At 37.5% G+C, this 14,563-nt stretch overlaps 1 protein-coding gene across 1 annotated transcript in view; it reads right to left on the bottom strand.

Annotated features, from left to right (window-relative positions):
• The window catches only part of kif16bb (kinesin family member 16Bb), a 65,629-nt gene that overhangs the window by 17,869 nt on the left and 33,197 nt on the right, over nucleotides 1–14,563 (bottom strand). The window contains exons 13-15 of the mRNA XM_056471430.1: nucleotides 4,415–4,534; nucleotides 4,189–4,240; nucleotides 3,956–4,093 (exon numbers count right to left, since the gene is read on the bottom strand). Coding sequence (XP_056327405.1) covers nucleotides 3,956–4,093; nucleotides 4,189–4,240; nucleotides 4,415–4,534 — 310 coding nt within the window. The remainder of the gene's footprint in view (nucleotides 1–3,955; nucleotides 4,094–4,188; nucleotides 4,241–4,414; nucleotides 4,535–14,563) is intronic.

The raw sequence follows: 14,563 nt of genomic DNA, 5'->3' as shown, positions 1-14,563 counted from the left end.
GGGGTCGGGTGCTTTGTCCGCCAGAGTCTTAACCTCAGTCGTGTTCAGCTGTTCTGGAAGTGTGGCGAGTTTCACTTTGAGACGGGAGTCGCTCTGCTGGACATGTACAAGGATTGAAGCAACAGGGCAGGACTTTTTCACTCCACAGGCTGTAAGGAAATCTGAATTGCCAAGATGCAAACTTATAGTACTTAAAGATCTCCTCTACACTCCAGTTAAAATCAGAGGTTGGCATGATTCATATTATTCAGGATTTATATTATGTACATGTATAAAGCTCAGCATAAATGAGCACACCGCCTTTTGAAAATGAATATTTTTATCCATTTCTCCAGGGATATAGACAATACTTTAAATAAAATAGAATTAAATAAAACAGTTTTATTAAATAGTTAGATGCATTATCCAGTAAGTGTTGGGTCACCTAAGATCAGACCCCCTAGTTTTTAAAATCTTTTTTGTGATTTTTTTGCGATAAAACAGACTGATTTTGTGGTGGTAATTCCCAGAAATTTGCGGACAATTTCGTGATTAAAAAATATATATAAATGTAAAAAACTATACAATTTAACATATTAGACAGCCTATGTTATGTATGCAATCTAAAACAATGACAATGACACAAATCATAAAAATAAAACTTCTTTATTTTGGATAAAGATCTGAAACGGTAGTGTATAATTCTTATTTTTATCCACGATCTTACTTTCTCTCAGATTTCACTTCCCGGAGCATCTGACATCATGTCACACATAGGACATTTGTTAGGGCTTACCCTACCGTAATATACCTAAAACACAGATTGATGTAAAACTCGTCAATGGCAGGGAAGTGTTATCTCTCGTTAACTGCAGGGAAAGAGGTAAATGAAATTATTTATTGATTTGATGCACATCATAATACCAGCCATCCATGTAAAGCACAAATAATGTCCAGCGGCCATCACTTTGGAACCAATCTCATCTCCACCTATTTGTTCCATTGCTCCATTTGCTCCAACTTTCTTTTGCTGTCTGAAGTGCGTCAAAAGCACAAAACACTCAATTCGCACCACAAGATGTCTAAATTTCATCCTTGCTATGTCTTCACACATAAATCACTCGCGCTTCATCAGCGTCTGCTTACTGCACAAGCTGAAAACTCCCCCACCCCCATTCCATGTAATATAATGATTGTGAGGGCGCAGGTGACGTCATTTTTTCGAGAGACACATCATGTGCGCTGCGTATGCAACATCTATCAGTCATGAAAAACGATTCATTGCAAACTGAAATAAATATAATTTGATTATAAGGCTTGGAATTTGATGTTTAATTAAATTGTTTACATGTAGACATTTTTTTGTGTTTAATTAAGAATTTTTTTAGATTAAATTTTTTTTCGACTTTTTGTAGATTTTGCGTTGGATTCAGCAAATCGCAGAATCGCGAAAAACTAGGGGGTCTGTAAGATATTTAGGAATAGAAAAGTTAAAACTAAATTGAAACGTTATTGCTAAATATTTTGTACAAACTACTAAACTTGAACTAAATTTAAACATTTTTTATCATTATATTTGTCCTAATTTTAAGTTTTTTTGTTAGATTAGTTCCAGTTTTGGGTTTGGTACTGACTAATCTAATGTATATGCACAAAAATATTATTGTAAAGCACCATAGAGAAAATATACATTTAAAAAAAGAGGTCTGTAAGGGGTGTATTCATTTACACTGAGCACTGTATGCATGTGTGTGTGTGTATATGTGTGTGTGTTTATTCCTTGTACAACCATAAAATTGATTGTGGCTCTGTAATGGTACTGGATGAGCCTTGTTCAATGGCATTATGAATAGCTAATGCCCAAACCTGTATCCATCTAGTATTGATTTTACACTAATAAACAACAGTGTTCTGTCTTTGACAATGAAGTTGCACAGTGTACCTAAACAGCCTACAGCCAGGCTATGCAGAATAATTGCTTATTGTATTTTTTTATTGTAATCCAGCAAAGATGCATTGAATCAGAATTTGAGAATAGGGTATTGAGAGTGCTAGATAATAAGTATATGTACTTCATGTGCTAGGCACAGCTTTAATCAGTTTAACAGACCACATAGCACATCTATCTAAAATCAAGTTATAGTTATCAAAAATATATACTAAAACTCTGGATGTTTGTGAAAGATGCAAACTCACCCCTTGCATAATCATGTTTGCATTCTGCTCCAAATTACCAAACTTTTGGAATTTGTATAAAAAAAATATCCATATTTGATGTTGTTTACATTACAGTTGATTTCTGCTATTTAATAGAAGTTTCACAAACTAATTTCGAGAGGAGCAGGTGATATGATTGAGCATGGCTGGTTTCTTATTTGTAATCAGTTACAATACAATCAGATTGATCCAAGCATATAATAAATAAACCCATTTTACTGCCTCATCTTTGTTTTGAAGAATACCCCCTTCAACCCCATCTCCTCCTTTTCCTCCCTTTTCTAATGGGAGCTTTCGAGACCTACCTGATCTTGGACCCCCTTTATATGCTTATTGACCAGGTGGGAGCCCTGAGCTTAATTATTTCCGAGCTCAGAGTTCTTTCCCGGGACAGCATGCCAAACTTGCTATTAAAGCCAAGCATATCTAAATGTGAACTCTTGAATTGCTATTTTCCTCCTCAATCTTAACTGTTAAGCCATACGCAAAGTAGTATTGTGGCACTTGCTTCATTAAATACTATGTGCAGAATACTATTGTCTTGGTCTTCTCCACAGCCTTCCTCTATTTCATTTTGGATAAAGGATTTGTTCTAAAACCTGACAAAACTAAATAGAACTTATATGGTAGGGGAGAATGCTTAGTTGAAAATGGCAACTATTATTTTAATGATGTTGATATCCTGTATGTAGACTGAAGTTGGATAAATGGGTAATTATGTAATTCCAAGGGCGAATATATCAACCTGTTTAAAGCATTAAATCATTATTATTATACAAATACTATTATTTCATTATTATTTTATTTACATTTTATTATTAATAATGAGTCTTTCATTTGTTTTTCTCTTGATGTAACTGTGTTCAGGGAAGTTTGTTTAGAAGGATGATATAAAGTTTGAATTTTATAAAAAGTAAAATGCAATATTTGTTGCAATAAACAAAAGTTAAACAAAAAAAATTGTGCTCAAGTGATTAAACTCACCATTAAAACTTAATAGACATCTCATGTTGCTTCCAAATTCAAACTGCATTTAAAGCTGTATTACACATTTGCTGTTTTGATATTTGAAAAAAGCCGGCATGGTGGCTTAGTGGTTAGCACAGCAAAAAGGTCACTGATTTGCATCCCGACTGGGCCAGTTGGCATTTCTCTGTGTTTGCATTTTCTCCCCGTGACTGTGTGGGTTTCCTCCGGGTGCTCTGGTTTCCCCACAGTCCAAAGACATACGCTATACTAGAATTGGATGAGCTAAATTGGCTCAAAAAAAATTAGTGTATGAATGTCTGAGTGAATGAGAGTGTATGGGTGTTTCCCAGTACTGGGTTATGGCTGGAAGGGCATCCGTGCGTAAAACATATGCTGTAATAATTGTCAGTTCATTCCATTGTGGTGACCTCTGATAAATAAGGAACTAAACCGAAGGAAAATGAATGAATATTTGAAAAACACTTTCATCCTTTGACCTAATTACATTACATTTTAACATAGAAAAGATACTGCAATGTCAACATTGCAGCAGCACAACTGTGCATTATTTGCAATCGTAAAAAAAAGAAATGTTGTCTAAAAATGATCTAATCAGCATATCAGAATGACATCGAACAATCATGTGAAACTGAAGACTCAAATATTGATTGAGAAAATTCTTCAAAATTCAGTCTGAACTGTGATATTATGGCTAAGAACACCTTGTTAACATACAAAAAAATATAGCATTTCAAAATGAAGAACTACAGTGGTTTGTCACAGATCATACCCTGGGACAGAAGGTATGGCTGGGTCACCTCCATCCCATTGACTGCACACCTGGCTCCTGGGAGCGGCACGAGCGTGACAGCTCCTCTCTGGTTCTCAAACACACAGTGTGCCCTCTGAAGAGCTTCACCGTGGAGAACTACAGAATAGAGAAAAGCACACATTGAAAGAAAAGCTCTGACATTGCCGACAGCTTCCTGTCAGAAACAAAATCGATGCGTACAGAATACAAACCTATATCCTGCTCTGGCTCGGTTCCTCCTGCCCCGACTGAAGTTATACCTTCCTAAACCACAGAACAGGAAATACTTAGAAACTCCACAGTAGCAAATATCGATCCCATCAATACTCTAGTCACAGACCAGATGCTTTGCTTGGGCAAATCTGACAAGTAGCATCACGTCAATGAGAATTGAGCTAAACTGTGCATGTTGGTTCTGCATTATGATGTGTGGCCTACCTTTAAATGATAGAGAACGACACCAGTGCTGAGCAGATCTTCCTCAATGCGGATTAAATGGGGTATTTGGGAATCAAGCACCACACCGATACCCTCTTTTCTGAGAGCGACTGTATCTTCCTAGATAAAATACACAAAAAAAAGCTAAACTGAATAAAAAAAGATTAACATGTGCCTGAAAAAGCGTGACCAATGCGTAAAGCTGAAATGACAGACATTTAATTGTAAAGCATCAGAGCAGAGGAAACAGTGTGAGTTGTTTATGACTTTGTCTTCATGCCCCAAGGCCAAGCAGAATAATATCTGGCTTTGGCTATATGTCCAAAGGTTGAGGGAATGGGGATTCTGGGAGAGAGAGAGAGGGAGAGACAGACAAAGAGAGAGAGAGGTGTGAAAACAAGCAGAAAACACCATAAATCATTTAGATCACCATGGGTCCATCTCAAACTCTCAGTGTGCAAAAGGAAAACCACATCAACCAAACCAATCTCACAGACATGCTGTTAAAACAAGGACATGCTACTAAAAATCAATATAACCTATTCAGAAAATAAGACTACTAACAGACACTTAATATTTGAGGTGTTACTACTAATGTACACTAGCTTGTCAGTTTATTAGATTCAACTGTTTAACTGCTAGTTAATGTAAGTATCTAACCAACTAATCTCATGAAATTAACTTGATGCATTACCTTTGGTCAAAGCAACCTGATGAAGTTAAAATGTGAAAAAAGTAATTACAGTGACTTGAAGTCTTAAATGTAGCACATCTGTTAGTGCCAGACAGACTGGTCAGAGATTTTAGAAATCTGCTGATCTACTGGGAGTATTACACACAACTAACTGTAAGGCTTACAGAGGAGAATGGTCCAGAAAACAGAAGAGGTCAGAGCTGGCCAGTCTGGTTTGAGTTGATAGAAAGGCAACAGCAACCCAAATAAAACTGCAGAAGAGCATCTCCGAACACATAACACTTCAAACCCTGAAGCAGATGAACTAAAGCAGCAGAATACAACATTGGGGCCACTTTTGTCAGCAAGAACATGGAACTAACAATTCACACAGGCTCAAAAAGTTGGACATTGGTAGATTGTAAATAAGTCTGTCAAGTATTGATTTCTGTTGTGGCTTGGTAAGGTGGAATGGTAAGGTCAGAATTTAGTGTAAACAACATTAAAGCACGAATCCTTCCTGTCTTGTTTGATTTAATTTTCTTTTTTAGTTGCAGCTGGTATTGTAATACTATTAAAGATATTTTCTCAGCAAACTTTAGGTTTCTTAGTACATATTGAGCATTGTTGCTACTTCCAACATGATATCGTAATATCATTTGTTGAACATGATAATGAGTTCACTATACTCAAATAGCCTCAACAGTCACCAGAGCAACATCCAATAACAAATTTATAATGTAATCAAATGGAAAATTTGCATAATGGGTTTGTAGCCAGCAAATCTGCAGCAACAATGTGATCTTATGTCAATATGGACCAAAATATCTAGAGAATGTTTGCAGCACCTTGCTTTATTGATCCCAGAAAGCTATAATTCAGTTCTAAAGGCCTAACTTGGTACTAGCAAGATACAGTATCTAATAAATTGGCCAAAGAGTGTAAACATGTAAAAAAATGACAGTTCTGTCTCAACAAGAACACATTAGCTGGCCTACAGAAAATGCCTATTTGATTTTTCAAGAGTTCAAGAAACCCTCAAGTGTTTTTTTAAAATATTTTAACAGATTTGAGTGTGTTCAGCATCAATTAAGACAACATTAACACCTGTTAGCTGTAATTGTGGATAAACCTGGATAATTTAAAGATTTTGTCAGCTAATTTCATCTTCCGGGTTTAAAATCATTTTTTGGGTGGGTTCAAAATTGGTGACAAAGCGTTAACTGCTTGTACAGTGATGACGTGTCGGTTTCTCTTTATTATTATTTATAGAGTTTTATCCTATGACAAGATTCTGCTTCTTATTTATTCATGACAGCACTTGGTTTTCGAAAACAGACCTGGCAAGCTGTGAGACCACTGTGGCACACATTCACGAAGGGTCGTATGTGTTTGTTTCCATGATCCACGGGGTTTGTTGTATGGTTTTGCCCTCGATGCTGTCAGTGCCGATACAGCAAAGCTGTTTGAGTGCAGCAAGCATTTATGTCGGGAGAGTTGTACGAAACCCGTAGAATGGCAGACTTTGTCTTTTATCTGTTGAGTTTGTTACCATTCAGACACATTGCCTATATCCATGCTGCTGTGTTCGCCTATGCTTAAAAATTATACAGATTTACTGTGTCTGCATTCAGACTCTGGGATTCAGGAGGAGAGAAGTCCACCTCATTTAAAGTGCTTATATAAACCTGATTATCATGATGATATAACAAATTGTGGTTATGTGTATATTAATTTATTCTCCTTTGGCTTAGTCTCTATTTCAGAGGTCGCTACTTATGTGTATATTATATGAAAATATGAATAGCCTATCGTATATGTAGTAGGGCATTAAATTACTTACTGTTTATTTCTTTGCATTTTATCTTTGTAAACTATAAAATCATGTGTCTACTAAAGTTTTGGGTCAAATTTTTTTTTGTCTGTCTTTGTGTGCCAATGGCTAATGACCCTTTAAAAATGCTATACAGATTAGATAAAATAGAAAAAAGAAATATTAAAATATCTGGCTTCAAAATAGGTTTCTGAATGCAAAGTTTTCCAACCAAAGACATGGTATTAATACATCCTAGTGCAAAAAAAAAATGTTGAAATGCTGTTACTATTCTATGCTGAGCTTGTCATTAATACGCTAATATAGGACAGTGTTGGCATTTCAATTAAAAATCATTACACTCCAACACCGACACTCCAAATTCTAAACTTTAAAAGTCACAGTTAAATCAATATTCACAAGGAAAATTTACTTGGACTTGAATTAAAGAGGGGAGGGGGGCATATCCAAGTATGAATTTAATGACATTTGAACAGCCCTTTACAAAACGGTAATGATAAGCTGAAAAAATAATTAGGATATCTTTTTTTCTTTTCAAATACAGTAGCATGTGTCCATGCTATGACTCTAATTTAATTTTCCACAGAAATGAGAAGCACTTCCATGTTTGCACTCATGCATGCCTTCAAAGCGAACAAATTCTTCAAAGGCCATTTGACATCCGTGATGGTGCACGCAGATAGAGTATAAAGATTAATGCATCTGCTACTTCGAGAATGTTGGCTCCAAGGGAACCACTAGCACATTGACCCGGCACATATTAAATGCATTTGGCAAGCAGGATTTAACATGTTCATTTTCAAATGCAAATCCTAGACATACTACGTTTGCAAAAATCCTTGCTGAAAAGATTGCTTAGAGCGCTATGGCTGTTTTTTGCTGGTTTGTGCGAGTGTGGTTAGCCAGCAAAACTGGGTAAAGTTAGTACACAAGGACATCTTGGCAGTTAAACTAATAAATAAACCATGTGTAGCAGCATCTGAGAACATCATATGAAGGTTTTTCGCAGACATACCAAATAAATACTATATCGTATAATGGAACAATTCAGCTTTTAAATAAAATTGTGGTTATTAGTTATGACAAGTATTGTGCACTGCAGAATTCTACGAATGTATACCGTTCTAGCTGTTATAATTTTGTGTATTCCTACACGCTAAGTTTAAAACATTTCTATGCCATCCACATAGTGAGAAAACATCACAAAAATGGCAAAAAATGTGTCATAGCTCATCAAATAAGTACTCTGCTTTGAATAATGTGTGCTTTCATCAGTGAACGCATGTCTACTTCCAATACGGGAAAGGAAATAATAACAACAATCCACCTGACTGAACAATGAGAAAAGACCTTCGGATGCCCTGCGCATGCTAAAACAGCACAACAAAAAAAAAACACTTGCATACCAATCTGCCCGTGAGGACGCATTCAAAATCAGAAAGGGCCAAAGGACATCTTGAAAGGAGTCATGGACTTGGACAGAGTGTTGATATTAATACAAAGATCTGGAGACTGGAGCACCATAGGTTTCATCTTCAGAATGAAAGTTAATGTGCTTTGGTTCAGTGTGCTCAGTGACCTGAAAACTCAAATGTCTTTCATTCTCTGTGGAACTCTGTGCTGCACAAAAGTTACTGCTTTGAAACTCATTTAGTTTCAAACATGTGTGACTTGTTTTCCACAAAACTCAAACTATTTGAATTATGTTTTTAAGAGATTTCTAATGCAAATACTAGGAATGGGACCTTTAAAATTATGCAAAAGCACCATCAAAATTCTACATAACACTTGATGTCCAGATTATAAAAGTCAAATCGAAAGTTTAGTTTGATTTGTGTACAGATTTATTTTACTATTTAATTTATTTAGTTTTTTCAGACATTACTACTTTTTATTTTGAATGAGTAAGAGGTAGTTATTCAGAGAATAAAGGTGTAAAGGTTGGTTTATTTATCAATTAAAACTACTGTATTAGTTCACAAGACATGGAACAGACAGAACGGAAGTTCAATGGACTAATGTTTGTTATATTGCTTGCATATTTTAAAGCAGGGCAACACAGTGGTGCAGTAGGTAGTGCTGTCGCCTCAGAGCAAGAAGGTCGCTGGTTCAAGCCTCGGCTGGGTCAGTTGGCATTTCTGTGTGGAATTTGCAAGTTCTCCCTGTGTTTGCGTGGGTTTCCTCCAGGTGCTTCGGTTTCCCCCACAGTCCAAAGACATGCGGTACAGGTGAATTGGGTAGGCTAAATTGTCCATAGTGTGTGTGTGTGTGTGTGTGTGCGTGTGTGTGTGTGTGTGTGTGAATGAGTGTGTATTGGTTTCCCAGTGATGGGTTGCGGCTGGAAGGGCATCTGCTGCGTAAAACATTCTGTTGTGGTGACCCCAGATTAATAAAGGGACTAAGCCGAAAAGAAAATGAATGAATGATTGCATTTTAAAGCACTACATACACTCACTGGCCACTTTATTAGGTACACCTTACTAGTAGCGGGTAGGACCCAATTTTGCCTTCAGAACTCCCTTAATCCTTCGTGGCATAGACTCAACAAGGTACCGGAAATATTCCTTAGAGATTTTGGTCCACAATGACATGATAGCATCACGCAGACCAATGCACAACCATGATGCGAATCTCCCGTTCCACCACATCTCAAAAGTACTCTATAGCAGTGGTTCCCAAACTGGGGGTCGCGACCCCTGCGGGGGTCGCAGAATAATTTCAAGGGGTCGCGAGAGTTATTTAAAAATTGTGTAATTTTCAGAGATTATAATAAATATTTTTCAGTATTACAAGTGAAAGCTAATATTTTCAGATTTTTAAAAAGATATTGCTGATTCATAAAGTATTTAGGACACATTCAGGCAGAATGCATCTTTGTACTTGGAACGCAGCGCTCAGGAACAGTTTAAAACTGTTGTCATGTCAACTTGCTGCAGTAAACAAAGCCTTCAACGCTTGCCCCGCCTTCGCGCTCTTCTTATTGGCCCACTGCTCTAAGAACTGAACACGAATGATTGGTTAAAATCAGCTGTCAATCACTCAGTCAACGCCTCCTGTCTTCAGATGACAGGAGCCACAACCGCGAAAATGTAAAGCGCTGAAGACGAGAGAATGAAAACAACACTGACAGATTTTGTCTTAGAAACACCTAAAGCTACAAATATTGGCACATCTGATTACTGATCATGTGCTGAATGTTAATCCACCAGCTATACTTATTGAAGAGTGGATAAAAGACCTCCATTGGCTTCAAGTCTGCTATGAAAATAACTAGCATTCACTGTAAAGTCTGTGGGATATCTTTTGGGATATCCGTCCGTGTATCTTTTGGTCACTCAATTATGTTATATCTTTTCTTGTGATAACGGGATTTCATTAAGACATATTTTCCTCACGCATGCATATATATTTTTTTGCTTGTTAGTTTTGATTAGTGTTGATTTTCAAATGCAATAAATCTGTTTATAAAACTTGTAGTAACAGTGCGATAATTGGAGGAAGCCACTAAATTTTGGCTGGTGCGTCTACATTTTTAAAGTTAGAAGCACCAGTGTTACCAAGCAAAAATGTTAATTTCGAGCCCTGTAATCTATAGTAAATATTTTTAAAATATTGTGAACAGCTTAAAAAAAAAGCTATTTTTATTGTTTGTATATGCTTTGGTAGTGGGGGGTCGCGAGTTCTTGACGATCTTACAATGGGGGTCGCGGGTTTAAAAGTTTGAGAACCACTGCTCTATAGAAACTGTCTATCAGCTCAAACCAGTCTGGCCATTCTCCTCTGACCTCTGGCATCAACAAGGCATTTGTGCCCACAGAACCGCCGCTCACTGGCTATTTTCTCTTTTTCTGACCATTCTGTGAAAACCCTAGTGATAGTTGCGTAAAAATCCCAGTAGATCAGTAGTTTCTGAAATACTCACCAACAACCAACAACCATGCCACGTTCAAAGTCACTTAAATCACCTTTCTTGCCCATTCTGATGCACAGTTTGAACTGCAGCAGATCATCTTGACCTAGTCTACATGCCTAAATGCATTGAGTTGCTGCCAAGTGATTGGCTGATTAGAAATTTGCAATAATGAGCAGTTGGACAGGTATACCTAATAAAGTGAGTGTATAAACATTTAGATTTACTGAAAATGCAGAAAAAAGTAATGAAAAAGTAAGAAAAGGTTTGAGGCTGAGTAAATAATGATACCAATTTTATTTTGGGTGATATTTGTTTATAAAGAGTGCACTGAAATGGATGCCACCAATTGTGAAGGCTAAAGAAGTACTTGTAAAAGAAAAAAAGTTTTGTTGAAGTTGAAACTCATGCAGCCGGCTGTAACCTATGGAATTTGGTTGCTGCATAATGTTCTCTGTAGTACAGATGGATCTAAAGAAGAAAAGAAGTGCTTATAAGTCACCTTAAAATGATATAATAACCAGCACTCTTTATTAACAAATACAGCCTTCCTCCACTCATCTACCATTCCTCCCTCGTTCTCCCCCTCTTCAGCCTAGAGAGCAATGTGTCTATTTCCACCTCATCGACAGCAGCGAACAGAGCAAAATCCTTTTCTCCTAACGAAGAGGGAGACGCATCGATTGTGTGGAGGGTCTCCTCTCCACACTTAATTAAATGAATTCTTCCAAGACTTCATTAGATGAGAGAGAGATTGAGAAAGAGAGAGAAGGAGAAAGATAGGAATTATGTCGGCAGATTAATGTACTGTATCACTTTTCAGAGGGGGAGGCAGAGAGAGCGAGAGAGAGGGAGAGAGACTGAGCAAGTTACCTTCTGCCCCCAAGAACTTCTTAAACATGGTGTGTGTGGTGGTTGTAAAATTACATGCACTCTCAACTTCTGCTGCAAATGAGATTTGACTGGCATTTAAAAGCTCATCATAAAACCGCTAATTTATTTCACTCTCCTGGCAAATTAAAGGTGGCTCCAGTGCCCAAGACTTCAGCAATTTGAAGCACAGAATGTGGTCTGAAAACAAGGCAGATGCACCGGGTGAAGATTAAAAGGAGCTCTGAATATATATGGGTTGAGAGATCAAGAGAGGATAAGAACTGCAAAATGGTGCACTGACTATAAAACGGAGAGGAGATGAGAGAAGTGAAGAGAAGATTAAAATTATGTAATGTACACAAGAACAGTACTCATGCAGAACTTGAGTAACTAAGTGATGTTAAATCCATGCAAACTTGCTTTCATGGTGCTAAACATTATTTACATTTGAAATAATACATTCTAAAACCCTGACAAGTCATTTCCTTCTTCTGACATTAGTTATGGGCACTCAAGCAATAAGAGTTTCTTGTACTTGAGCTAATGACTCGTGAATTCACTTAAAGGGTTAGTTCACCCAAAAATGTAAATTCAGTTAGTAAAGTTGCCGTATGTAAGTTTGACACCCAGTGGTTGAACTAGGTATTGCACGCCTAGTTCAAAACACACACAAGCGCAGGTTGCCAGATTGACAACACGAACTGTCGAGCCTAAAGGTTGATTTAAACCGTGTTCTAAACAAAATGACAGAAGTCATATTTTCCATATTAAAAGGAGCTTTTGTCCTAACCAACACCTGAAATTTATATTTTAGAAACAGCTTCTACTTCTTGCAGCTGAACAACATGCTGGATAAACTGACAATGATCACCTCAGGTACACCTCATTTGCTTTATTCAATGTTAAATGCTAATAATGTGAGTTTGAAGGCCATTTTACATGACATTTATTGTCGACAGTAGAGCCTTTCTGACTGAATTAATGAAATACGTGGTTTTCCACCGAGGCAACCAAGGTGCTGAAATATAATTGGCTAAACTGGCATTGGGCAGGTTAAATTACCAAAACAAAGACAGACATTCCAGGCACATAGCACACATTTTCATAGCAGAATATCTGACTTTAGCATTGTTTTTCAGATTAAAACAGAATTTCACTTAGCATGTTTCTTAAATATCTGCAAACATATTATGGTATTTTTATGCTTTAGAAGAGTCAAAAACTTAAATCCAGCACCTTTAATTTCTGACCCTGAGACATTAATATGTCTTTGAAACACAAATTAAGATATTTTAGGTGAAATCTGAGCATCATCCTCCTAAAGCATCATGGTTCTACACTCATTTAAAGTCCAGAAAGGTACCGAAAACATTATCAAAACACACAATATGCCTTTAATCAATTAAAATATTATTAAGGATACTATTGTCTACACATAAAACAATAAAAAGTAACTTTATTGAACTTTTTCTTTTCATACAGGGTGTCAATCTAGGGCGTGCAGGTTTATGAGCAGTGTGCAGTGACTTCTTTTGTTTAAAACAAAGCACAGGCGCATCTAAGCTAATACTTCAGAGGAGCGCTACACATGAACAACGTGCCCTAGCAGTTGCAGATTGCTGGAGGACTACAATTCTGCCACTGAACCGAACTACAAATACCAGGGGCCTCATGTACAAAGACATGCGTTGAATTAATAATAAAACATTGCGTATGGACAAAGCTGTAAATGTCCGTATGCAGTGAAAAAATCAGATGTATGAAACACTGCGTATGGCAAATCCCACGCATATTCTCTTTGTACATCTGAATTAACGTGAAACTGAGCGCACGTGCACGAGCGCAAAACCCCTCCCTGCCTCCTCCCCCATATAAATATGGTAATGACTCCACTTTGGCAAAACCAAACAAAAAAGCAATGACAAAAACAAGCAAAAAGAGAAACTTCTCAGAATATCAATTGGAGGTGCTCCTATAGGAGGTAGACCGGAGAAAACTGTTATTTGCAAGTTTGTCTTCCGGAAATAATAACAAAAGAAAAAAAAACGAGTTTAAAAATAGAGAGTTTAGCTGACGCTGTTAATGCAGTGGGGTCTGAACATCGCACTGTGAGTGAATTTTTTAAAAAATGGTCCGATGTAAAGGTGAAGGTTAAGAGGAGAACAGCGGCGCACCGTCAAAGTGTGGACCAAACAGGCGGGGGAACAGGGTATGCTGAACTCACACCCTTTGAGGAGAGAGTTGCCTCAATTGTGGGCGACACTTTACTGTCTGGAGTAGTAGAAATTCCAATTCACGCATGCAAATTTGTCTTCAGATGACGCCTTTATAGCAATGTGCGTGCAGTCGATTGCTCCAATTACAATGGGAAAACCGGCAATCGCTGCAAATTGCGCTTTAATGTTTGGCTGGTCAACTGCATGGTATGGAAACCTTATATACTTGCAAGACATGCGGATGATCCCTTCCCATACAGGTGGCATTGCACGGCTCAAAGACGACTGGCTTAACCCCGAGCAGCCTGCCAGTTCCCTTTGGAAAGAACCAGTTGCCAGGACACTTTGTTAGTGCGATACTTTGAAGTGTGCAATTTAACATATTTGCCTCTAGGTGTCGCCAGTGGAAAAAAAACAAACACACACAAGAAATGCACGTACGCCACACATGAAGTTGGCACAGACCAACACACATTCTCGTTAGTAAATCCAAACGTGAGCGTAAAATCTGCCGTACGCAAAGTTTTTGTGCGTACGCAGCGTTGATACATGAGACTCCAGAAGTCCAATTACTCCTGCCACAGCTGACAGTGACACATACACACACTCAGCTGAAATTGAACTCCGTTGCTAGCGTCCTTCA

This window comes from Danio aesculapii, chromosome 13, assembly GCF_903798145.1.
Source record: "Danio aesculapii chromosome 13, fDanAes4.1, whole genome shotgun sequence".
In the NCBI taxonomy this organism is placed as follows: Eukaryota; Metazoa; Chordata; class Actinopteri; order Cypriniformes; family Danionidae; genus Danio; species Danio aesculapii.
This window is presented reverse-complemented; position numbering and strand designations above follow the sequence as displayed.